General features: G+C 42.9%; 1 protein-coding gene across 3 annotated transcripts in view; it reads left to right on the plus strand.

The window, feature by feature from the left end:
* The window catches only part of LOC119026289 (TBC1 domain family member 8), a 28,186-nt gene extending 1,401 nt beyond the window's left edge, over positions 1-26,785 (plus strand). Inside the window, exons 2-20 of one of the 3 annotated variants that reach the window (XR_005077097.1) lie at positions 6,139-6,249; positions 6,366-6,484; positions 6,708-6,936; positions 7,393-7,633; positions 10,580-10,787; positions 13,574-13,771; positions 14,178-14,354; positions 14,492-14,642; positions 16,432-16,646; positions 17,818-17,935; positions 19,898-20,183; positions 20,435-20,576; positions 20,702-20,800; positions 20,889-20,957; positions 21,052-21,322; positions 21,408-21,505; positions 21,840-21,905; positions 22,006-22,092; positions 22,277-22,331. Coding sequence is in view for 2 of the 3 variants with exons in the window: in XM_037110542.1 (XP_036966437.1) it covers positions 6,139-6,249; positions 6,366-6,484; positions 6,708-6,936; positions 7,393-7,633; positions 10,580-10,787; positions 13,574-13,771; positions 14,178-14,354; positions 14,492-14,642; positions 16,432-16,646; positions 17,818-17,935; positions 19,898-20,183; positions 20,435-20,576; positions 20,702-20,800; positions 20,889-20,957; positions 21,052-21,322; positions 21,840-21,905; positions 22,006-22,092; positions 22,277-22,386; positions 24,851-25,264 (3,311 nt within the window). In the remaining variant the exon portion in view is untranslated. Of the gene's footprint in view, positions 1-6,138; positions 6,250-6,365; positions 6,485-6,707; positions 6,937-7,392; positions 7,634-10,579; positions 10,788-13,573; positions 13,772-14,177; positions 14,355-14,491; positions 14,643-16,431; positions 16,647-17,817; positions 17,936-19,897; positions 20,184-20,434; positions 20,577-20,701; positions 20,801-20,888; positions 20,958-21,051; positions 21,323-21,407; positions 21,506-21,839; positions 21,906-22,005; positions 22,093-22,276; positions 22,387-24,850 lie in introns of those variants that run through there. The other 2 variants (XM_037110542.1, XM_037110543.1) reach the window with 2 other exon arrangements.
* Positions 26,786-26,826: the final 41 nt, after the last annotated feature.

A 26,826-nucleotide genomic window follows, 5' to 3' on the forward strand; every position in this document is an offset into this window, starting at 1 on the left:
GATTTTGGATGTTGTTATGTGGCGGTGTTGTCTTCTCTTGGTTTTAAAGGCTGCCTTACTGTAAAGTGATGTCATTCTCTGAACTTACCAGGCATAGTCATTATATCCACATTACTGATGATCATTGATCATACATCTCATTGTGTTTGCATTCTGTGAAAGCACCAGTGGTCATATTTACAATGTTGTTCAGAAGTATTGTGGTCTCTGATCTTATCATTCTGTTGTCGCATTTATGAAGCACTTTAAGGAGATTTCAAATCTGTGATCCAGCCTCAAAATGTAGCAACATTAGTTTAAAGACCATATCACACTGCTGTAAAAGTCAGACTTGTGACGAGATGCTTCAGCTTTTCTTAGCTTCCTTTTTGAAACCCCTTTCTGTTGATATCTCTGTTTTTTTACTCTGTAAATTGAGTATATTTGAGTCTTGGACTGTTAACCATATAAAATGAACAATTTCCAGTGTTAAAGGTGCAGTATGTAAGAAGTTTTTAGTTTAAAACGTTCAAAAACAACAACAAATATGAGCAGAAGTTACTCAAGATTTTTTTGACGCTATGTCGAAAACATTCATGTATTGTGTTGCATGGACATCTAGTCGTGTTACTGAAAACCTTTTTTGTCCCAGCGGTCCAAAGGACCTGTGCCAGTGGTGTAAACACTAATACTGTTGCTAGTTGCACAGCTAACTGAGCTAACAAGCTAACAGTCATAAACAGAGCAAGAAAAACAGCAGGTAGCAACTCTGATGATACCTTCTTAAATATGCATATTTCTGTGGTTCATAATATTATTCCTGCTGATATGTTTTATAGTGGATACATAACTTGGTTAAAATCTTTAACAGAGCACTGTTTAGGTACTCCTTCCCCCTTCATTTCTCATACAATAATCATCATGTTCGATAGATATGATAAGATCACTGTTGGCCTGAAGAATCCACCCACAGCAGTCAGTTTAATATGCTCTGTCCATATCAAACTGATCTCAGTGTGACTTCCTGTGGGAGGACAAAGGGTTGTCATTCTGTGGCGTTCTGTTGTATTAGATGTTGAAGGTGGCAAAAAACGCTTTAAATAGTTCACCCTGCAGAGCAGGTTCTGTCCTTGTATAGTGATTATTATCCAAATTCGTGACCTCATGCTTGTTGCAGCTGTAGCCTGTCCGAACGCTTCCCACTGCTGTGAGTTATAGCTTGCTCCATGTTTGCCGCTTCCTCTGTCTCGCTTCCTCTCTGTGTTTTGTATCTGTGCAACAGGCTCAAACTACAGGCCGCCAGTCGTCTGTACAGCAGAGTTACGTGATGAGTGACACCTCATACCATTAAACCAGACAACCAGTTCATATAGTGTCGTCTTTATGCTCTTCCCTCTTCCCCGCGCAGGAACCCGGCCACCTCTCTTCTCATTAAACAAAATAGCGGGAACTTCCAGGCCAGCGTATGTGTGTGTGTGTTTGTTCCTGCTGTTCCCATAGCAAGCGGGGGTGAAGGGTCAAGTCCTGTTGTCACATCGTTCAACATTAACTAATTAAACGACCTTCGCTTTGGCATGACTGCCACACGGGCTGGGGGGGGGCGGGCAGCACAGCACAGTTGTGTGTTTTATGGCTCTGAGTGGATGGACTGTGTTTCCAGTTATAAACATGAGAACAGAAACTGAAAATCAGTGTGGTCTCCAAAACACTCTTCAGCTGCTATCACACCGGTGATGACGCAGGATTTATGAGAAGGGCTTGGCAGCTGAACATCTGCAGCTCATCATTCCCTTCATACCAGTATGGGTTATTTTTTTAATATTTCTAACCAAATACTTTCCTTTACGGAGCCAGTGCACACCCCAAAAAACTTTCACATGTGTTTAAAGGATAAGTTCACCCAAAACTGACAATTCAGCCCCATGCTGATGGAAAGTCAGGTGTAGTTTCATACAGCTGATGTGGCTGGGGACTCATTAAAAAAAAAAAGTACAAATGACCAAAAAACAATTAAAATGGCTCCATACAGCTCATTTGGTGAGTTCCGATTTCTGGTGGTACTGAGATCCCAAATTTATATGAAAGGATCTGATTCCCATCATTTTTAAAACCAAAATCTTCACTGTGGCCGCGTAGCTACAAACTGTCGCTGTGCACAAGCTTAACAGTGCGTGTCAAGGTAGTAAATAACATCTTTTCAAATCAAATCGGGATCTCAGGAATGTTTTGTGGACTACGAATCTTTCACTTGACCGTCCATCAGCGTGGGGCCGAATTGTCAATTTTTGCTGAACTGTGCCTTTAATGTTTCAGTATTTGACCAGTCGGCCTTGATTTAACCACTTACACGAAGCATAAACACAAGAAAAAGAAAGTTCGATGCATTCAAGAGCAAACAGACATCATAGTCTTGTAAAAGGCAGATCTCTGTTTGGCTCCTCTCCCAGACTCATAAAGGTTGTCTGTAGCCATCATGTCTCCACAGCAGTATTCCCTCACAATGTGACCATTAGCAGAGAAAGGCTGATGATTCATGTTGTTTCCCTTTTCGGGAGAGTTTACCAGCATAAATCCGTTGTCTGCTTTGTGGTGACAGACGGATGGTTTTGTGTTGCCAGGATGCAGGGTTCACAGCTACAGGCAGGTTGACTTTGACTCTAAGATGTGGTTTACATCTGGCCGCAAGCCAGAGCTGTCTACTCGAGCAGGCTTTATATACTCTTCCACCTGCTTTGGGCTCCACAAACATATGGTTTTTGAAGGCTATAATACGTCTGGATTAAGGCTTGTGACAGAGGATACTATACATTGATGTTTCCTTTGATACATACCCAGACTTTAATGACTCTAAAATTAACAAAAGGCATACATTCCAAGAATGGGGAACAGCATTTTGACCCTCAAGAGACTCCAAAAGACTCCAATAAATGTCATTCTGATGAATTAGTTTAGTTTTCGAAGCTCTTCTTGGCAGAGCGAGGTAGTTTCACCACCATGAAGCTGTCAAGTTAAGACTTGGGAGACAGTGACAGTGAACCAGATTTGCACCCAATGTCAGAATAGGCCCTGGGAAAGTGATTTAGATGAGAGATTGGTATGATTACCTTTTTGTTGTACAGTTCAACAGTTTCAGGTTCCAAGTGAAAACCTGTAAATTGGAGAATGTTTATGTAGATACTTGGGCAACGATATTTTAGCTAATCATTAATTGATAACATTTTTATTGAATTATTAAGTCAGTTATCATGTTATTCACAAATATACTGTGTTGGTACTTTGTGTCAAAAGGAGGGGAATATGGGAATTGAACAGTCAATCCCCACAGAAGTTGTGGGGAAGTCAGATCAGAGTCAGCTGACAGTCACCCTCTTAGGTGCCATTAAAGAGCCATTGTACTGAGGAAGACATGGGCAGCACTTGAATGTGTGACTGAAGGGCTGAAACTGCTGTTCTCTTTTACCTGATGGTATATTTGTCAAGAGAACACCATGCATAAGACTTCTCTCCATGCCGCGTGTCTTAAAGAGATCGGATTCATCACCAGTGAGAGTTGATTAATTCTACACTTGCTTTGGCCTGCTAGATTTCTTAGGGAACTGTCCAAATAGGATCCCTAATTATTCATAATTATTTGGGAAATCAGTCAGTTAGGGGAAAGTTGTGTTACTAGTCTTATTTTACACGGTATTATACAATATGTTACGATAAGTGTTCGCAGTTAAGTTTTGGTTTTGGCCCCCCCCACGCCCACCCCCCCGGTATGAATGCACATCTTTTTCCCTTGTGTACCAGATCAGAGAGGACGGTGCTGAACAAAGAGATAGAGATCTGTCTGCCCTCATCTTGTTCAGTCATGAGTTTGAAATGCAGGGTTGTACTTTGCTGTTGCAGGTTGGGTTGATCCAGCTGATAATGCTGCTTTTAGAAAGCCAAAAATCTTCAGCAGTTCAAAGAAAAAGCTGGAGTAAAGACCGTAAAGGACCAGAGGAATCAGCGGTTAAGTAAGAGAGTGTTTAGGTTTTATCAACTTGTCATCACACATTTCAAACGAACACGAAGGCACTTATTATACATGTATCATATGTTTATTTTACACAGAGCAGCTTCATGCATATTGACCCAAGTCTGTATGTGGGGTGAAAGTATTCCTGGGTGCATTTGAGAGCAGGAACATAATGGTGAGCTGTGCCAGAAAACAACAACCAAAAACCTGCCCCGCCCAGTCATGTGCCACCACATTGTCATGAATTCCTTCTATATTCATTCAAAACAAGGTTGTGTGAAACATGATGAGCAATTTTAAACATGGCCCCTCAGTTCCCATCTCCTAAGGCAGAATACTGGCCGCCTCGGCATGTGTTTTTTCACACAGGAAATAGAGAATTAAAGCACTAGAAAGAGAGCTGTTATTGGGGGAGCATGATGCAGATTAGTCATGCTTTACATAGATGCAGACATGATCCTCAGACACAGCTTCAGCCTGATCACAAAGTGGTCTGTGTGGTTTCGCTCTGTCTATATTTGACTACTGGTTCAAGTGAAAGAAGTCACTCAACATGGTTGGTTCTTTGGATCAGTTCTATTCTTCTGAACATCTGTGGACTGATTGCAGCTGTAGAGATGACTGATCTGATTAAACTCATCAGTGAGTTTAATCACATCGACAGTGAGTTTAATCAGAGCAGTAATTACATCAGGTCACATTTTGTTGGACTTTGGAGATGAACTTTGAAACAGATATCAAATAAGGAAACAAGAAGAGCAACATAAAACACATATAAATGCAATTTGAACACAGTCATGAAAAAGCACCATAACAACTTCAAATGCTGCAGTAAAAGGATAAGTAACAACAGACTGACTCTGGGTCCTCCTCCTGGGCCTCCAGTCAACATGTCTCTGCCTTCTTCAGACCTGTTGGTGTATTTCTGTCATGTAGCTGTGAAATATGTATGAACGCCTCCCCTCTGAGCCAAACAGAGAGAGCGCCCAAAAAATGACATTAGTGGTGTGAGGGTTCAGTATTTGTTTAGGAGGTGACAATTTCACAAAATGCTATCATGTTATAGTGAATTAGTAAAAAGTGCAGGCAGCATGTATGGATGCTGTTTTTTTTTTTTTTTGTTTTTGTTTTGTTTTTTTACCTCTGCTGACATCTTTTCACGTGACTTGCTGTGTTGATGTTTTAAATGTTAATGTTACCTTGTAAAACCTGTGCGGAGACCAGTGTTGGTGGGGGGACCCAAAAAGGGGTGTAGTGCTCAGAGACTGGTTCAAAGGGGACGAAGCTCTGCTCTGCAATAAAGTTGGACCATGCTCAACTGTAGAAAACATGAAAATAAATGCTTCAATTAGCACAACACACTTCTCAAAACAGTGTTAGAGGTGGAGCTCTGTTCATCCCTATGAAAGCTGCTCAGTGGCACGTGAAGCGACTTCACGTATATAAAAATAGCCAGATCTTCCGTGTTGTGGGGCCCATAGAGCGGGTGCACGAGAGACTTCTTAGCGCTCATCTAACTTGAATGTGGATTAATGATTAAGTTGTGCAGCTTTCCAAATTTTGTAGGATTGAATGGCTCAAATTATGACAGTCAATCGACTCATTTGGCGTGGTTTGTCGCACTCAAAAAAATGTATCCTGCATTTAACAGATGCTTCTTTCGCAGTGTTAGCTAATGGGAAAAAAGTCTTGATGGACTGCAGTGCATCGCATGACGATGTAATTAAAAAGTTTGGCCACTACAATGTTGACTTCAAAGTCTGGCTCTCCTCTGGCAGGCTTGGTGCTAACATATTGGTTCTTGTGGCTCTGCTCACACAGGTTTTTACAAATTCAGTCTATGGCTGCATTGTTTACTCTCTCTCTCTCTGCAGTGGGGATTTAAGAGGCCCAATAAATGTATTCATATCTGAAAAGTTAGACATTCCTTTTTTCAGGATCTTGTTCACTGGTTTTCTGTTGCATTGTTGTCTAGCTTGAGGTCACTGTCCCTGGGGTAAGATGTAATAGGCCCAATTCTCTTTAAAGAATCCAGACAGCACTACAAGCAGTGGATACCTCACGATGAGTTTGGACACCAATAAAATGATCACTGTTGCTTCAGGTCCGTCTCTAGAATATGTTCCCATCTGATTCTGTGTCATGTTGCTTCGCAGGTCTCCTGGTGGGGGCTCTGGACACTGTGCTGGACTCCAATGCCAGGGTCACACCCTTCCGCATCCTCCTCCAGGTTCCCAGCTCCCAGATCAGCTGGGTGATCGCCAGCGGTGAGCACAACCATCAAGTCTCCTTCCTCTATATGTTTTTCTGTATCCTCAACTGACTCATTAGACCGGCCGCAGCTGTTAAACTCCCTCCTGGGTTTTGTCTTGTTGTGTGATAGGAGCTGCCATAGAGGAGGTGAACAAGCACTGGGACTGGCTGGTCCACAACCTGCTTCACTCACTGTCTGTGTTTGAGAATAAGGAGGATGTTGCCAGCTTCGTCAAAGGAAAAGTCAAGGTGTGAAACCTGCTGAGCGGCATGAACCCAGAAGGAGGATCATTTTCAGTTTAGAGATGTGTTGACAAAGCTTTTTCTGTGGATTTAAAAGGATTTACGGCATTTGTTGAATCAATGTACAGTATCCGCCTTGGATTGTAGGATGATGATGGAAACATAAATCCTTGTACCGAGTCAGTGTAGAGGGCTCTGAGGTAATGGGTGTAACCTTCCTCCTGTGTAGGGCCTTATTGCAGAGGAGCTTCGGGGTCGACAGGCCGCCCAGGAGGAGGACCCGGAAAAGTTCAGGGAGGCGCTGCTGAAGTTCGAGCTGCACTTTGGCCTCCCCTCGTCAGAGAAACTGGTGACGTACTACTCCTGCTGCTGCTGGAAGGGCCGGGTGCCTCGACAGGGATTCCTCTACCTCAGCATCAACCATATGTCCTTCTACTCCTTCCTGCTGGGGAAGGAAGGTCTGTACACCAAAGTGAGGCCTCTGATAATCAGGGAGTCACTCCCCACTATTTATTGATCCATGCTGTCAATGTAAATGTCTTGAAAAAGATTTTCAACACTTTTTTTTTTAATCTGGCAAATACTCAAAAATGCAAACCCACCCACACGCTTTTACTCTATTTCAGGAAGCTATGAAATTATGAAAATAGATAAAGAAAGGGAGCATTGCAAGAAATATGTGATTTAAAGTTTGCAAGCTGGAGGCTCATCGCTGCTCAGTTTTGTTTCTTGTAGCCTCTTGACTTGACTTGACTTTTCATTTTCCACAAAATTGGCTGCACTTGACTACAGAATAGAAGCACGACTGCTTTGCTTTGTGAAGTTGTGAGGTTGTGAAGTTGTGAATTTGCTTCACATGTCTAATACTCACTGTGACATGCAGTCAACTATTACCTGTCTGTTTTCTCCCACAGTCAAGTTTGTGATTCCCTGGGCGGAGATGACACGGTTGGAGCGGGTCTCCACCGGTCTGATGACGGAGGCGATCCGGGTCAGCACGCGGCAGCGGCAGAGGGAATTCTCCATGTTCCTCAACCGGGACGAGGCCTTCGGGGTCATAGGTCAGCTGGCTGACATTGCCCTGAGGAAGCTGCTGGACAATGAGGGCCTGGAGCTGGACCGAGTCCTGCAGCAGCCCACACGCATCACCAAGAGGTCAGTCAAATCGTGTCGTGGATGTGGAGAATTGTGACACCCCCAGCAAACAGCGCGTCTAATTTACTGATGCATCAGTAGCAAGAGAGAGCTGCAGAGAGCAGTTTGAGCCCTGGCTGCTTTCTCTTTACAGCACAGCAGGCCAGTGATGGTGTGAGCTGGGTGTGACTGTGAGATTGTCGGTTTCAACGGGACACAGCTCCCCTTAATCTGGTGTCGGAAAGACGTGTGGGGCATGGAATCTCCGAAGCTGTCAGACAATTTGACAAGCAATTCTGACGAAACGTACCAGCAGCGGAAGCGTGGGCTAACTTAGAACTAACCCAAGATGTATTTGATGAATGTCAAGTTGTAGTAATGACAGCATAACCCATGTGAAGAGAGACAAAAACATCATACTCAGCTGTCAACATAACATAACATAGTCTTAAGACATTATTGTAGTCCTGAACAGATGAGTGATAAGATTCACACGTTTGATACACTGAAGTGTCTTTAACTTTATTATTTTCATCATGTGTTTTTCTACATGTATCGTGCACTCTGTGTCTGTAAAGCACTGTACAACAAACCGCACCTTGACTGCACAAACAACATTTTGTGCCACTCAGATGCCTGCTGTGATGTACCCATCACTTATTTCTATCTAAATGTAAAAACCTCACTGCCGCAAAAGGAAGTCGAATTAAAACCGAAACTGCCCGAGATGCAGTACAGATGTCTGACTGCGTGGCAGTACCTGTGAATAGCACACATATTTTTGTCTTTACAGTTGATGGGCATGCATACATCAAAGGATGTAGAAGTGAAAAAAGGAAGAAGAAATAGAAAGGACACAGACCGGACACAGGAACTACAGAGACTCCAGAGTGGAGAGAAAAAGAAAAAGTGGGAAAACACCATGCATGTAAAACTGGCTGCTGGGGAAATCACAAGAGGTAGCACTTTTAAAAAGGCAATAAAACACAGAAGTAAAGAAATGGCAGTTCCCTCAGTAACAATCAATAAAGCCATTTACTTATTCACTGAAAGTTTCAATCCTCAAAATGGTCCTGAAATGGTGTATAGTCGGCAGTGGAATGGTGCAGTTGCACTCTTCTTTCCTGATGTAAAAACGTAGCATGTCACATTCTGCTGTCACTTTCCATGCAGCACATGACAAGATGACATCCAACTGTAAATACAGCATATGTTTAATCAACATCAGATGCTTATTGCACTTCATTGAGGAACAGGTGATGCGATTGGGTTGATTCTGGTGATGAATGAATATCATGTGATGGATAAAAATGGAGAGGCTTGTGTTGATTTAATAACCTGAAGTCATGGTCGGCCAAGAGAAGTTCATATCTGTATTTATGCAACCTCCCACAAAATGTTCAAGGACATTGCACAATTTCCATAACTGAAAAGTGAGCCCACCTCCTCAAGGCTCAAACCAGACTTTGGCTTCAAGCCAACTAGGGCAGTAGGCTGCCTCTCATGTCAGCCTGAAGGCAGAGCTTCTGCTCCAAACCCGCCCCATATCCATCCACACATACACAGTTGGCTGGTGTGTTGTAATTTACACTAACTACAATAAAATTGAAGACCTCTCATCGTAATGTTGGCAAGGAACTACCTCAAACAGTCCGTGCATTTCTTTGCAGAACAGCAGAACAACTCAAAAGTGGATTGTTTGTTTCAGCAAAGGCTCATGCAGTGCGAGCTTCCTTGACTGCAGCACTGAGGTCTGTTTAACTGAGAGTTAGAGGGGCGACTGTATGTGAAGGGAAGTGAAAAGTGTAAGTGTAAGAGGTCTAGACTGGAAACACATGTTGTGAAGATGGCCGGTACAAATTAAAAGATCAGCTGCACATGGTGATACTGTGTAAGAACAGAGGGTTTGCATCGGCAGAGACAGCTGGGCCACTCTGTCGCTCTCTATGAGGAGTCACGTGATTTTGTCAAGTGAACCAGACCATTGTGTTCAAGATGAAATTATAGAGGGGAAGTACTATCCTTTACTGTTGCCTCCTGGCCTTCATGTGACATTGCCACAGTCTTCAATGCTGGATTTTGTTTCAGACATCAACATTTCCTAAATGGAGTTTAACATTTGTTCAGTTCATGTTTGCATTAGCTGATGAGCATCAACTGCTTCATTCATGCTTCACCACCAGCTGCTCATTCTAGTCAGCTGGTAGGTTCTTGGCTACCAGTGGACTAATAACATCCAGTCATGATGATATAGATGCCCACTGCTGATTTGCTGCCACAGCCCCCTCCGACACACCCACATCCTCCTCATGTGCAAAGGTTTTGGTATTGTTTTATTTAAAGGAGATCTATTCTTCTGTGTTCATTTTTTCTTCTCTTCAGAGTGTTACATGATCTTGAGCATGTAAATGATCTTGAAAGTTAAAAAGGTCAAAGTCCACACCCACAGGAGCTCCTCTGTCCCACAGAAAACACTGTTCCTGAAACGCCTCATCAGCAGTCCCGCCTTTAATTCTGTGACTTTGTGACATCACACTAAGTCACCATGTCACACGTATGCAAGATTTATGGCTAGCGGCTAGTTTTGCACATAAGAATTAGTTTAGCACAGCTGTTTCCATCGGCAGTGCTGGGTCAGGCATGTGTGTACCGACCAATCTGAGTGACGGCGTATTTGATGGATGGGGATCTTAAAGAGACAGAAGCTAAAACAGCATTTCACACTGAGGGGGAATACAGAGCTGCAGCCTTTGACGGTTTGAGAACACTGATGTGTTTCTGAGCATTAAAGCATGTAAACCTGTTCTAGTAGTAACCCAAAATAAAATGATGAACCTGAAAATGAGCATAACATGTCTCCTTTAACTAAGATTTAATGTTTATGTTTTTATTAATAAGTTTCTTCAGCTAAGTCTGAAAGTGTTTAACCTTGTTTTGACTAACTTCCCCTCATCGTCTCTTTCCCAGGATCCTGGAGGAACAGGCAATAAGGGAGTACGTCCTGGCTCTGTTTCGGCTCCCTCGTGCCGAAAAGCTCCATGAGGTGGCCTCTTGTTCTTTATGGACACCCCATTCACGCAGCCACACAGCCGGGACTCTCTACACCACTGACAGCTACCTGTGTTTCTCCAGCCGAGAGGAAGGCAGCTGCATCCTGATCATACCGCTGTCAGAGGTACAGTACCTGCATCACAGCCTCACTGAGGTTACCTGTTCATCAGGAAAACAGTGCAGTGTTTGTGTTGTTTATATATGTTTTTTTTTTTTTTACCATTTTACGACATCCATGTGTCATAAAAATATGAGGCTGTGTACACTATGGTGGTATGCTATTTCTGACCTTATGAAACAAAAGCCTTGTTGGCTCTACCTGCCTATCCCCCAATATGTTTAAAAGCAGAAGTAAACAAGGACAGGTTCCATAAGGCGTGACTTTATGCACAATGAACCAGGTTAACTGTAAGTTCAGCCCTAAAAATGTTATTTCCCCCATAGTAATGTGAATAAATTACTGTGAAGGGCAGTAGTCAGTGAGAAACAAAAGTCTAAGAAAATAAGTTTATCGATCTACTAATAGTGATAGTGATACGCAATTACAAATGGATGGGTCCTGCAGCTTGCATTTTGATTGCCTCCATAACCTGTTTTTTTTCTTTTACGCATTTTTCTACCATGATGTGGTTAAATTTTATTTCTAGCCGACACAATTCAACTTGAGAACCCTTGTGGGCTGGGTGGATTGTGGGTTTGGGCAGCCCTCAAGTCCTGTGGACTCGCAAAAGTGTCTGCAAAGTCTGTGAGTGCTGTGAAGCCATTTGGATGCAGCCAGATGGGCTTTTCATGAGGAGAGCTTTAAAGAGACAGAAGCTGAAATGTCTCAGTTTTTGGGGATTTTTTACATTAAAGCATGTAAACATTGTCTAGTATACATCCAGAACAAAAATATAAACTTGGAAATAATCATGATATGGGTCCTTTTGAGAGTGTGTGATATGGATGTTGGGATGCTGAAAACCGGTGAAAGATAAACCACCATCTCCCCAAAATTCAGCAGAAGATGTCAAGAGTCTTATTTTACCAAAGCCCCTCCACCAGAGTGCAACTTTCTCCTCAATGTTTTCACCTGACTTTTTTAAGCCTGGTGAATGAAACTAGTGACTAAACAGTTACAAGACTCTTTGTACTGAGTGATGTTGTTCCAGGCCCTTTATCTGAGAGTCTCTGTGGCAGGCTCTCGGTGACGGTCACACATTTTTAGTCGAGTTTGTTAAACAGTGTGTGTTGACTCTGCCAGCTGCTGGTTAAAGAGTAACACATGGACTGGTTCCATGTGGCTGATCGTGTTTACACACTAACACATTATAATGCAGAGGGGAATGTCATTTAAAGGACAAGTTCTGCATTTTTGAAATTCCGAAGAGGAAATGACCACTGAGGGATTTGTCATCTCAGTTATATAATATGAAGCTCCAACATCACATCAAAAACAGTACACGTTCCTTCTGCATTTGACGTTTCCCTTTCTTTTTGAATGACTTGATTGTGACATAGTTGCTTATGCGGTTGTTAAAGTTGCAGATTTAGTGCTGATCCTGTTCAGTTCAGTAATGCACTGTCAGTGTGAGCGTGTAGGTGTATATAATGACAGAAACACAGGGTTATTACATGTTTTCAGCTTCTAGATGGGAATAAATTATTTCCAGATGTATTTGCATGTGTAAATTAAACTGCATATGTGAAGCTCTTTTTTTTTTTTTACACAATTGTACAAATTATTGTGGCCTGTTTGAGTTTGGTTCAGCTCTTCGTGTGAAAAGCAGAGATTAGCAGGCAGAAGCCCGGTCTGTTCATGAACAATGTGAGGAGTCATGCCTTCTGTCTTCCCCCCACGGCTGCTGCTTTTAATCTTCTGTTATTTCCTCTGTTTTCTGTTGAGGCATTGTCTTTAGAAAAGTATGATTGCTTTCACCCACCTAATCCGTTACTGTGAATAATCCCCCTTCTGTTCCTCCAGATTCCCTTTAACCTCTGTGGTCTCTCTCTAAGTCATGCACATGTCCTGTTGAGCTTGGCTTTAACGTTTTTGTTTTTCTCGTCGTGAAGACTGTGTTACAGTTAGCACGAGTGGTACACTTGTTTGTTTGAGCTACAGCGAGAGACATTAACTGTGGATGCATCTGCTCCTCGCTGATTGAAAACATCATGTCAGGAAGAGACGGTTAAATTATTAATACTGCGGTGTTAAGTCAAATAATTTGGATAACAGAAGTTGGCATTATTACACAAATTCAGTAGTAAGTTGTTTACTTTTACTTTTTCTAAAATAATAATACATATTCTTTATATATGTTCATGAAATAAGTAGTAAATAAGTACTAAAATGTAAATTCATAGTATGATTATTTATTTCAGACCTTCTTATATACATCATTTAACACAAAAAAATTAATTAAGTATTTCAGAACACCCTTTAAAGGTGCAATATGTAAGAAGCTGCCTGTTGGTCATCGGATTACCAGTTAACTGCCTTATCTTTTTATGTCCATGACTGTCGCTGTCATTAGCTAGTTAGCTCAGTTAGCTGTGCAGTTAGCTGGACCACCAAGGAAATGTTGTTGTTTACGGTGGTGGCACAGAAGCTTTAGACCACCAGGAAGAAGAGGTTTTTGGATTATTCTGAGACGTGACATGCTGGGGCACGCTGGTTAAGCATGCTAACTTCAGTGGGTGTATGATGTTGAACCTGTTATTTCCTTACACTCTGTTGATCATTTTTAATCGGTTTTGAATGTTCTCAACTAAAATTCTTACATTGCACCCCCAATTCCAGTTGTTCCCAGTTTCTCCTCCACAGATTCCAACACAATTACATGGGACCCAGCCTCTCTACGTTCATCCCCATGACACATAAGGAAACAATGATTGTCTTCTGATGCCCCATTTCCTCTATTTCCTCATCAGGTGTTGTCCATAGAAAAAGCGGAGAGCACCAGCCTGCTTCCCAACCCCGTCATAGTGAGTGTTCGGACTAAGAAGGCCTTCCAGCTGATCGAGCTGCAGGACAGAAACGAGCTGGTGGAGAGCCTGAACTCCAGACTGCGATCTATACAGTGGAAACAGTCCATGTTCCGCAGCAGGAAAGACGGCAAGAGGAGTATGGTGCGTGTGATGCGAGAGCGCTGTTTTTATTTGATTTATTTGATAGGCCGCTTCATGATCATTTTACGGGTTTATGGGAGTTTTTTTATGGAAGTTCAGAAAAAGTTTACTCATGACTCATACCAGCACACTGATTGAGCAAAGAAGTGGGTTGGACCTCTTATGGTATGTAAAGACATCGAAATCACCATCAAAATTTAAAGCTGACCAGTCACAAAAATGAACAACAAGGTGAACTGCTGCTGTACTGTTTCAGACTTCATTTAGGAAATATCGGTAGATCGACATACTGTAGTGCAATTTGAACATGAGCTGCTTCAATGAGAGAATATTGAAAATATGAGATATATAATAATTCCTGCAAGAATCATATGATGTTTCTGTTCGTATCTTCTATTTTCCCCAGAGCGCCCCGACACCCTACTACACCTTTTACTATGACACTGGATTCTCTGATGAAGAGGAGAAAGAGGAGCAGGTGCTGCGTAACACCGTGAACAGCGAGGCTCTGATGACAGCCTTCCACCAAAGCCAGCCGGGAGCCAATGGCAACAAGGTGGAGGAGTCTGACAGTTCAGCTCAAGTAAAACTCCCATTTGAGGAAAAAGTCGCCGCAAACATAAACTTCAACTAGTTTACAGTGCACAAATCTGAGCTAGTGTCTGAATACCTCATCACACTCAACAAGCATGTTAATCTGTGTGTGTGTGTGTGTGTCAGAGCATGGAGCAGGTGAAGGAGCAGCTGTGGGAGGATCACTTCTTGGAGTTTGGCCGTGGCGTCCACATGTTCCGCACAGAGAAGATTCAGAGACTGGTTGCCATGGGGATACCAGAGTCGCTGCGAGGAGAGCTGTGGATGACACTCTCAGGTAAAATTAGGACAAAAGGTGTGAACGTGCATCAAGAACAGACATTTGATAAAGAACTGTCACAGGTCAGGATTTAGATTTAGTTTTAAGGGCTAGGAATGGAACGATCTCTGATGAAACGCCCTGCAGATTGAGTACAAAATAAATTCTAAATGAGTAGGGACTTGAGATTGTAAGTGAACAGTTTCAATTAGACTTATGTTCATTTCTTTGGATGTTTCATTGAGATCAATGTTCAAATGACTTTGTTATACTGTCCATCTCAGAGTGAACTGTGTCAGTGAGAACAACTGTAGGAGGTTACACAAGCTGGTGATGGTGATATGGCGGACAGACACAGGGACATGTGGGTTTGGACACATCTCAGGCTTCACATCCTCTTTTCTTCGTCCACTGCACCTCCACATGTTCCAGACGACACATTTTCAGTCAAAATCAAACTGCCAGCTTGTTTTGGCTTGCTGTCGGTTCCTCCGTGCAGCCACCCTGAGAAAGAATCAGTTTCTGAACTGAAACAGTTGAACGGAACTGAAACCACACCTGGAATAAAAAAAGAACAACAAAACTCCTGAGCACCAAGACAAACTGAAACTATTGATATTTCTTTACAGTATCTTCCTATTATTTTATTATGCCTGTATCCAGCTTGTGCTTTCTGTCTATTCTATGTCGTTATCACATTTATCTGTGAGCACATTACCACATCAGAAAAGAAGAAGGGTCATCTCTGTTTACCCCAGAATAAGAATAGAAGACAAAGAAAATTCCTGACACGACAGCTTGTATTCAATTATGAGAAGCAGTTTCATTCCCACATATATTTTCCCACGGCTAAATGCAAAGTATTCACCCTCGGGGGCGGTGTGTGTGTGTGTGTGTGTGTGTGTGTGTGTTACTGTATGTATGATCTGTATGATGATACAGAATGTTCTGTCCTTTATGTCCTAAGTTCCAACTTCCTCTATTTTTTTTTGTCACGGAGAGTCACTTTGGAGGAAACAGGGGGCTGTGGTTGGAGCGTTATCTTGGTCTTAATAAAAAAGCTTGTCTACTGTGCAGGGTTCAGTTGACTCAGTTTATAAAGGTTGATGTAGACTGAATTTATTCATTCGATTAATCAACTAGAGATTCTTCCGTTCAGAATAATCAGACCCTAAGGAAACAGTCACGTTCTGTATGCTTGCTGAAACCTAACCAATGAAATATAAAGTACCTGTTTTTGTCAGAGCACTCAGAGGATGAGAATTGAGAGAAGGGGCTGTTTTGAAGATGTTTGTGAGAAGGAAGTCTTTTCATGCTTTACTCATCCATCTATCCATCCATCCATCCATCCATCTATTTATTCATTAATTTATTCATTCATTCATTTACCATCCATCCGCTTATCCAAGGTCGGGTTCCAGAGGCAGCAGGCTTAGATCGGTATTCCAGACCTCCTTCTCTGCAGCAACACTTTCCAGCTCCTCCTGGGGGATCCTGAAGCGTTCCCAGGCCAGATGGCATATATGATCCCTGCAGTAGGATCTGGGTCTGGCCCCAGGTCCCACCCAGTTTGTCATGCCTGGTAAACCTCCAAGGGGAGGCATTCTAACCAGATGCCCAAACCAGCTCAGCTGGCTCCTTTTGACGCAAAGGGGCAGCAGCTCTAGTCCGAGCTCGCCACAGTCTGAACTACTAAACCTGTCTCTAAGACTGAGCCCAGACACCCTACGGCGGAACCTCATTTCGTCCACTTGTATCCACTCACTTGTTTACTTATTTAAAGCATCTCTATCTCTGTTTTGTGCAGATGCGTCCTCCGAGCTGGAGTCTCATCAGGGCTATTACACCAGCCTGGTGCAGAAGTCGATGGGTCAGAGCAGCCTGGCCACAGAGGAGATTGAGCGAGACCTTCACCGCTCTCTGCCGGACCATCCCGCCTTTCAAAACCCCACCGGCATCGCTGCACTGAGACGTGTCCTCACTGCGTACGCTCACCGCAACCCCAAGATCGGATACTGTCAGGTAAGGACCTGTTGATGTAATGGTGACATCAGTGCAGAGTTGATGCGAATATGTGCGAATATTACAGCAATGAAGTGTGAAGTGTATGAATGTTTCCTGCATTGAAATATTTAATCCACTCCACCTGCTAATAGGAACCTTTCACTGTTGTCTGTGATAGATAAATGTTGGATTTGTGCGTGTACTGAAATGAACACTCACCTTGTGACATCTGCATGTCAAGAGTACATAGTTTAAACCGTTTAAAGATAATTCAGTGAGTAAATCAAACTGTGAAGTTTAATAAAAAGAAGCTGTTTAAAAATGATTTAGAAATTTTATTTTGACATTTTTTATTTTATTTTTTTATTATAATTAAATCATCACTCAAAGACAGCATATAGAAATAAAAATAATTTTTTGCTAATTTAATAATCCTGATCTTTTTTAGCGTATTCCTTTTTTAATGCACAGTTTAATTTTTTAGGTTTTCGCCTATTTCGTTTCAGCTTCTTTCAGGCTAGTGGAAGGAAAACCTCCAAAATACACATTTTATTTTAGGTCAGCTATTCTGGGAACTTATGCAAATCTCCACTTCAGTAGAACTTACATACACTTATACATACACTTTCCATTGTTATTCCTCTTTACATTCTGAGGGCTTTTCAGAAAGCGTTAATCTAATATGTCATCATTCACATATTCAAACATAACATTTCTGAAAATTGGTTACACAAAAATAGCTGTCATGGTGTCTGTTTGTTATTATTATTATTCTGTGTTTGCCCTGTGCACCTGTGGCGTCTCACCAAAGGAAATTTAAGGTTTTTCTTTGTGCTACCGATTTTAACTCCAAGCTGCATCCACCAGGATCCATATTGTACGTCTTTCATAAAAACAAACATAGATTGCCAATTATTTAAAAGTGCCCTTTTGTAAGAAAAGTTTATGTTTGAGTCTCATTCCCAACTTGTACCAGTGCTTTGTGATTGTAGGCCATAGATTTGTAGATTATAGGTTAGACTGGCCGCCATCCCAAAGCTTCAGTGTTTGACGAGTTTGGAATGAGTCTCAAAAATCACCTTTTGTTGCAAATAGCACCGGGAACATAATTGTAATCTGGCATAATAAATTGGCTGTAATTAAAAGACTGTTCCTGCATCTTCCTCCTCTCTGATCTCCCTCTGTTCAGTCTATGAACATCTTGGCATCGGTGCTGCTGCTCTATGCTAAAGAAGAAGAAGCTTTCTGGCTGCTGGTGGCTGTGTGTGAGAGGATGCTGCCTGACTACTTCAACCGCAGAGTCATAGGTAAGATCTGAAAGGTCGAAGACAAAGAGACGGTTTTAATTAAAGCCCCTCACTAGTGTATTTTATATATTTGTGTGAGTCCTTTCCTGACTATGCTGATGAGCCACGCTGCCAAATATATATATATTTTCTCATCTGGTATAATGATGTATGACTCGGGTCGTGTGTCATCCTCCTACCTTGGTTTATAGATGCAATCACCTGAAAGACAACCTGTCACTTCCGGATAGAAAACTGACCGTTGGTGTGCAGTGTGGGGATAAGTGAAATCGTCTTCAAACTTGTATATTTGTTTTGCCATTTTTAGCCATAACTGTATCATTTACAGATTTCTAGTATAACTCAGTGCTGCAATCTATTTTATGTTTCTGCAGTGCTTACTTTATGTACGATGTTGCTTTGTTAGCGTCTTTGATATCTTCTCAACAGCACATCTCTGACTAACTGCTAGTTTTGTTAAACTTAAACTGTCATTTTCTTTAGTATGTGGCTCAGCAGGTAAAGTCAAACAAACTGGAACTCAAAGCAACAAAGTACATAAATTAGTTACTTTTATCAACCACTCAAAACAAGTCAGGGATATATCAGCACTTGATATTTTAAACTTGATTTTTATTCTGTGACATATCTGCATTTTTATTTTGTGTTTTGTGAATGTTTTTGGTCCTTAAAAGTAATGTGACACATTTAATTTCACTCTAATTACATATCCTGTATTCAACACTCGACACATGGCACACTCTTGATAATAAGCACAAAGTCAATGTGCATCGATGACAGCTTAACTTCTTTGGCTCATGCTCCTCACGAGACGTTGGAGACTGTTTTGCGTTATTGCCTGGGCCCCTACACACGACCATGACTCTTTTAAATGGCCATAATGCACACTCACTCCAGTGCCTTTTACAGTTCCCAAGCAGAAAAATGTCCTTGATAACAACTCATTTGTGTGAGTTTCGAGTTTGAGCCGTCATCAACAAACAAACAAAACCATTTCCATAACTCAGATACACCTGATTACATGAGTAAAACATCTGCAGCAACAAATATACTGTTGGGCAAAATATATGCATCCATATCCTGATTTATTGTTTATTATTAGTGTAGTATTATTATAATAATGCATCATTAATGAATTATTATGAAAGCTAAAATATTTTAATATAAATCAGTTTTTATCAGGAAGCAAAAAGTGTGTGGAGGACTGTGAGCATCTCTGAAGCCGCCGCTCGTTTTAAAGCACATACGCTTTAATCATTCACATACAAGCTGCATGTGTTGGACCACCGAGGGGCTTATACCTTCAAACTGTCTCACATTGTGTCTTGTTTTGTCTGCGCTGCTGCTTGTCAGACACAAACAACCCAAAGACTTATTTTTGTCCTCTACATGGGGCTTATTTCCTGTGTTTATCAGGCTGTTTGTTTTTGACATGCAAGGTGCATTTGAAGCAATTTCCTCTCTCTGTGAATGTCCAGATGTTTGTGGGTGCAGCAGTAAGTGTCTTCTAAGAATGTGTATGGGGAACATAGACCTCACTTAAAAGATGATGCTGTATCTTTGATGTAATATATTTGTATTAGTGTTAACAATGTTCCTAACCCAGGAAAACAAAAACACCAATTCATTCAGCCTGGGAACAGCGTTAGTCTGTTGGGTCACTTTTGTCTTAACAGGACATGTTTATCACTCTTTGAATAAAAGCGAAATCATTCATCATCATCAGCGCAGTTCTAAAATAATAGTTGAATTAAATTTTTCCTGCAGCACGCTGTAGCGAGTTGAACAACAAAGAAAAATACATTGTGTACATAAGGGGGAGTAACAGCACATTTGCTGCCATCTAGTGGTGGAAATCATGAACAACAGCCCAAACGTACACACGAGAACAAGGATATGAGTCAGACACACACACACACACACACACACACGAACCCACTTCTCCATGTTTGACTCCCGCAGGAGCTCAGGTGGACCAGTCTGTGTTTGAGGAGCTGATCAGGGAGCGTCTGCCTGAGCTGGCTGAACATGTTCCAGACCTGTCCTCCCTGTCCTCCGTCTCCCTCTCTTGGTTCCTCACCCTCTTCCTCAGCGTGCTGCCCTTCCACAGCGCCGTCTGCGTGGTCGACTGTTTCTTCTTCCACGGCATCAAAGCCATCTTCCAGCTGGGTCTGGCTGCGCTGGAGGCCAACGCTGCACAGCTCTCTGCCAGCACTGATGACGGACAGGCCCTGATGATTCTCACAAGGTACTTCTGTGATTCAGATTTTTTGTTTTTGATATTGATTGACTGCGTCGTTTAAAAGAAATCTAAATCTTTCTCAGTAGTTGTACATTGGAAACAGGGACTGCCAGTCAGAGAGGCGCCTGTTTCACACTTTCAACAAAACCCCAATCAGCACTTTGATGCCAAACTCAACATTTGCGAATGGAGGGTTTAGGGGTTGCTTTTGTATTTTGAGAGCACATGAAATGACTCCTCTGATCTGTGCTTTGGAGTTTTCTGGACCAGGTTGGAAGTGAAGAGTCGTCTTGTGTTCCATCCTCGCCGCCCGCTGCACCGGAGACGAGCAGCAGCGACGCTGATGTTCCCGCTGTGGGCCACACAAACATCACCGACCTCATCAACCAGTCCTACGAGGTGAGACGCGCACACATCTCATCGCTGAGACTGATTTTGATTTTGAACGTGTTGATTTTTTGCACATTTTATGCAATGATTTTATGTTCCGCTGACCCTGCATACGATCCGTGTGTCTTTGTCAGAAATTCGGAGACCTGAGTGTGAGGCATATTGAGAGGCTTCGCTGTCGACACAGAATCCAAGTGCTGCAGGCTCATGAAGACACCGCCAAAGAAAACGCTGTGAGCAGACAGAGAATGTACATGTGGTGCTGTCATACAGTCCGACTGTGAAAACAAGTTAAACGCCTCCCTCTGTGTGTCTGTGCAGCTGAGAGTGGTGACTCCGGATGTTTCCATGTCTCCAGAGAACTTGGCTGACGTCTACGACCTCTTCAAGGTATCTTCTTATCCATCTTTCCACTAGCTTGTTTCCTTCATCAGTAAAATGATCATCTTCACTTCCCACCCTGTCGCTCCTCACCACCCCCCAGACGGAGCACTTCATCAGTCTGTACTGGGGTGACAGCAGCTCTGTGGCAGCGGCGGAGGCGGCGGCGTGGCATCACGGCGACTCTGGTTGCTCCTACATTGAGAGGCAGTACCGACTGGACCGGCCCCAGTTCAAGAGCCTGTACGGGCTGCTGGTTCCGTGGCCCGGGGGCTCAAACCAGCACGCTGACACACTGGCAAACCGCACCTTCGCGCTTTTAGACCAGGACCGCAAGAACCTGGTCACCTTCAGAGAGTTTGCTGGTTGGCTGGGTAGGTAAAGACAGTCAGGAAGAATGAAGGCACATTTAGACCGTCCTCTGTGATCATCCTGCTTCTTTGTGTATTGTTTCCACAGACATTCAGCTTGCACTGGATTCAAAATTGAAACAGTCAGACAGCCTGTCAGACTCCAGAAAAGTCACACACAGTAGGAAATTCCCAAAGAGTAGACAGGTAAAATCTGGTTCTTTAGAAAACCATAAAAATGCATCCATAAGCACAGGAAGGTAAAGTAAGGTGTAAGTTGGCAGGTTTTGGAGACAGGAAGCCCATCTGCTCATGAGAGAGAGGCTAACTAAGCTAGTTAAGCTGGTTTATGTGAGGGCTCGGGACTCCCCCACAACTTTTTGTGTGAGTGTTTTGTGCCTGATGTGTTTTCTCGTCAACTTGCAATGGGTGTCTCATCAAACACACTCTTGTCCCATGCAAAACCAAAAAATGAACACTGGCTTATTAATTTAAATCCATCTCTCCCTCTCTCCCTCCCTCCTTCCTTCCCTCTCTTCAGACACTTTGTACTGTGAAGAGCTGAATGAGAAGATCAGGTTGCTGTACCGTCTGCACATCCCACCAGGTGACTCATTCTGCTCACACCTTAACAGCCTCGAGGGCTTTCAGGCTGCAGTCAGGACTGGAGGTGTCTGACCGACTTCACTGTGTGTTTGTGTCTGCAGCTCTGACAGAAAGTGAAGACGACCCCTCTCTGATGAAAAGCCCCCTGATGTCCACAAACAGACCCCTCTACGTCAATCTGCCCTCTGGTTCGTCCAAACTCACTGCGATCATCATCAGCTGTTGATTTTCTTAGCTCAAGAGGAAAACTCACTACAGCTAAAGCAAACACAGAAAAAAAACAGGCAATCTGCAATATTAAGATGTGTAACTCAGAGGTTTCAGGGGTCTGACTGAAGAATATCTGCCTCTGTGTGCTGACCGTTGTTCCAGATGTTGAAGGCGAGGTGAAAGACTACCAGGAGCAGCTGAAGCAGATGCTGCAGGATCTGGCCAAAGAGAAGGAGAAAGATGTGGAGAAGCCTCTGCCGCTCATGAACCAGGTACTGAGAACCTGCTGTACTGCTGTCTCACTCCACAGTACAGTTCACTGGCCCTCAGTCAAATCTTGTCTTCTAGTGGCTCCTACCTGATTTAATCTATAAAATCACATTTACCAAAGGCCACTATATATTGAATTTGAATATTTCTAACTCATAACATTCTACAAAAAAATATGCCTGTTAAACTAGTGCAGCTAGACCAGTTAGAAAGTCATCTGTTTTGTGTCAGTCGCACTAAGAAGGTGAAAAGAGACTGTTCAGTTGTCTCTGTCACAGTTCTTCTATCTTCTTCTTCTATGGAATATATATCTGAAATTCATTCCTGTGATCTCAAACATGCATTCAATCCGTCACTCTCCGTATGTTGTGCTGCTGCAGCCTCGACGTTCAGCACACAGCGTTCAGTTCAGATCTGTGCCGTGTTGAAAGAGGTGCGAAAATGCACGACAGCATTTTGCTGCCACACTAGAAAAAGACAGACACAACATGAAATGTATGTAGTAACAACGTACAAACATATCGCGTTATTACAAGTCATTTGTATTTTTATTTTTAGTCTGAGCAGAATCTGAGATTTGTACAGACAACTAATGACTCATCTCCTGATGGATTATGACCATGTGAGCTGAGCTCATCATGTGCAGTGAAGGAGCTCTGCCTGAGCAGTGCTCCAGCAATGATGGAATCAAAGAAATATAAGACAGAATTGGACCCGCTGTCCCTTAAATGGCTTAAATCTGAGTTCACGGAACACAGCAGAGCCTCCAGGATAAACGTAGAGTCCAGCACAGAGCGGCTGCGTGAATGTGGCCTGGACTGTGTGGAGGAGAGTCACATGGTCAGAGACGCTGTAGAAGGACAGAAAACCTGACCTGTGATCCAGGTACACGCCAACTCTAGAGGACCATGGAACAGAGACAGGAGTACGGACACTGTTGGAATAAAAGTTGCAACTGTTGTGTAAAAACTGGTTGTGATCCTCTCTGTGTGAGAGCTTCTTCAGCTCAGTGATCTCCTGCTCCAGCCTCTCCTGAAGCTCTTTGACTCTACTCACTTCACATCAGAGCGTCCTTTCTCCATGAGACGGATCAGCTGGGTGAAGATCTTCTCACTGTCCTCCACTGATTTATCAGCAGAGACCTCCACCTCCTGTTGAAGCAGCTTCACATCTTCCTCTCTGTCTCCCAGATTCTCTGCTGGACGTTGTGTCGACTCCCCTCCAGCTCTCTCTGCCTCTCAGTCCTCTCTGCTGCAGCTGACACTGTGTCATGGCCTTTATGTTCATCTTCAGATCAGAGAGTACAGATCCACAGCTGATCAGTACGGCAGAACATCTTCATCACCTCATCATGATGAGAGCAGATGTTCTCCTGGAGCTTCTCAGGCTGCTCCACCAGCCTGTGCTTCTTTAAAGGGGCCACATCTAAATGAGGCTGGAGGTGTTTCTCACAGTAAGAGACACATCTTCAGGTCCAGCATAGCAGAGATCAGCAGTAGCATCTTGGAGTCCAGCCTTCTGCAGCTCCTCCACTAAACCTGCTAACATGGTGCTTTTCAGAAGCTCAGGCCTCGGTATGAAGCTCTTCCTGCACTGAGGGCAGCTGTGGATGCCCTTCTCATCCCAGTGGGTTTCAGTGCAGTTCATGCAGTAGCTGCATCCACAGGGAGCAGTCACCAGATCCTTCAGTAGATCCAAACAGATCGAACAAGAGAAAGCTTCCTGGTCCAGCTGAACTCCTTCCTGCGCCATTTCACCTGCTGATACTTCTCCTGCTCTTCCTCAGATTCTGTTCAGATTTCTTTTCCTGGTTAAAAAACAGTTTACTGACAGTCAAGAGTTTTTAAACTAGACTCTCATAAAAGATTCAAATTGATGTTTCCCCACACAGTTAATGATCTACTTGGAAGCAACAGTTCAGTGTCAGAAATATCATCCCGAGTCAAACCAGTGCAACACACAAATATCACACAAGTTATTAGTTAACAGTGAATCCAGAAAGATGAGAACGAACCAGATCAGCTGCTTCTGCTGCCAGTTTGGGGATTAGAATCAGTGTGTAGAATTGATCCACTGTGGTTGTTTTTTTGAATTTGAATAGTTTTTCCACAACTTCTCAAAGCTTATCCAAAAGCGAGGGAGTGGGTCGGCTCACTTTCTCTTTTGGCTCAGTTCTTTTCTTTTCACTGTTGATTCATTTGTCATTGATATACAGTGTCAGGAAAAGCTGAAAGAGAGAGACAATCCAAAGTTTCTGAAGTTCTTGTTTTGTTTCTGACCAGAATAGAACATTTACATAGATAGTGAATGATTAAACAGAGTTGCTGTTTTTGATATTTTTACTTAAAAAAATGACTATTTTGATGAAAACTGCCCATCAGTCTACTAATCACTGCTGGCTCACTGATCAGAAGAAGTCTCATGTGACGAAACACTGATACAACCGCCTCTCTCTTTATCACACAGCGGGAGTTCATCCAGTTCTGTAAAACACTCTATGGCATGTTTCACGGCGACCCAGAGGAGAACGAGCTCTTCCAGGCCATCGCTACGGTAACCAGTCTTGTGCTGCAGATCGGCGAGGTCGGTCATCGTGGACACAGCTCGGGGTCAGAGGTCACCAGCCAAGAGGAGGAGGCGAGAGAAGCCGACCTCGTGCAGGTGGCCGCTGACGACGGCAGCGGAGGCGGCGCGAGTTCGGCGGCAGAGAGCGAGTGGACGGTCAGCTACGCTCAGATCCTGGCGTCCCTGCTCACTGAACAGGCGCTGGTGCAGTTCTTTGAGAAGCCGCTGGATCTGTCCGCAAAGATCGCAGAGGCCAAAGAGAAGCAGTATCACCAGCGGGCGGGTTTGCTCACACTGCAGCAAAGGACCAGCTGACTCCAATGTGAACAGAGCACTGTGGGCCATGACACAAGACAAGCATCTTTATGAAGAAAACCACAGTATCAGTATCATGCAACACAATGTGACAGAATGCAGCGGCTTCAAATCCAGAAGCTAGCCAGGAAACTAAAGAGCCTTAAAGTAGTCTGTGACATTTATACTTCAGTAGTACGACTGTAGGAACTGCAACCACACTGACACCACTCCCTGACCTGCTGTGTCCTGTAGCTGGAGGGAGGTTTTTGTTTTGAGCCAAAAAGACAGTTTACAAGCTCCAGATCACAGCAGCAGGCCTTGTGATGGTGATGGTGGACTCACCGGTATCAGCCACTAACATCAGTAATGACATGGTCGTTTTGTGCTACAGGCCTGCACCAATTCTAACTCTTGCCTTCTTCTGTCACCATTAAGATGCCTACAGTTCAACTGTTTAGTGGACATATAATCTAATAAGGCACCCTCTATAGAATATTTGTAAGTTGTGACTGATTATTTTACTCATGGTTAAAGGTGCAATATGTAAGAACGTTTCCGTGTCAGTGCTGCTCTCCACATGCATTCCCCACCTGCCCCCCCCGTCCATCCTCCTTCTGGGGGTCCGGACCACTAGCTGCACGGCTAACTGAGGCTTAGCCAATGGGCCACAGTCAGCAGAAGTTAGTGGTTTCTCTGATGATATGCTGCCTCCTCTTTGTTTGGTGGATGAGTTTACAAAAGACAGTTGTTACATATTGCACCTTTTTAATTAATTATTCATTTACTATTTTTTGCAGATCAGTTCTAAGCAGTTGATTACATTAACTTCTGGCTTGTCAAGTAATGAAACATCATTTATAGCCAAGTCATTGAACAATGGAATTAATAGTGTCTCTCTTTCTAATAAGCCATTACTGGATGTCAGTAAAGCATTAATAATGTTGCACACATTTTTACTTTACACTTAGCCAACAAGCCAAAGTTAGCAGTTAGTATGTTAGCTTTATTCTCCTGAAGTGTAAAAGTTGCTATAAATGAATTATGATCCAGACTCTCACATTTCCAGGATGTCAGAGGTCAAACAGTCCATCTAAGTGAGTGTGATGACGGTAACAAGTGTCCTGCTGGAGGAGGATGAATTATCAGAGATGTGTTTAAAACCCGGCATCCCAAAACCTGTCCCTATTAATACTTATGACTGATCTGTAAAGCACTTGTAAATGATGAAGCACTAATAAGCCATTCAGTTGTTGTATGAAACCCTTTCTAAAGACTGCTCGATTAGAAAGGTGTACCGATGATCTTTAATAATGCAGCACTAAGGACAAATCTAGCATTCAGTGTTCTTTTTATTGATTTTATAACTTCTGTTTCTTCAATATGAAGTGTTTTCACCTGCACGCACCTGGAAATAAATATATTTTTTAAACTTTTCCAAATTGCTGGAAAATAATCTACCGTGATCTGAAACAGTTGCAGAAAGCAGAAAAAAAACACACTGTTGGTCTCGTCCTTTGAATAAAAGACACTGTATAAAGACGTCACTTCTCTCTTCTCTTCGACCCTTTTTAATAATAAAC

The sequence above is a fragment of the Acanthopagrus latus genome, chromosome 9 (genome assembly GCF_904848185.1).
Source record: "Acanthopagrus latus isolate v.2019 chromosome 9, fAcaLat1.1, whole genome shotgun sequence".
Lineage (NCBI taxonomy): Eukaryota > Metazoa > Chordata > Actinopteri > Spariformes > Sparidae > Acanthopagrus > Acanthopagrus latus.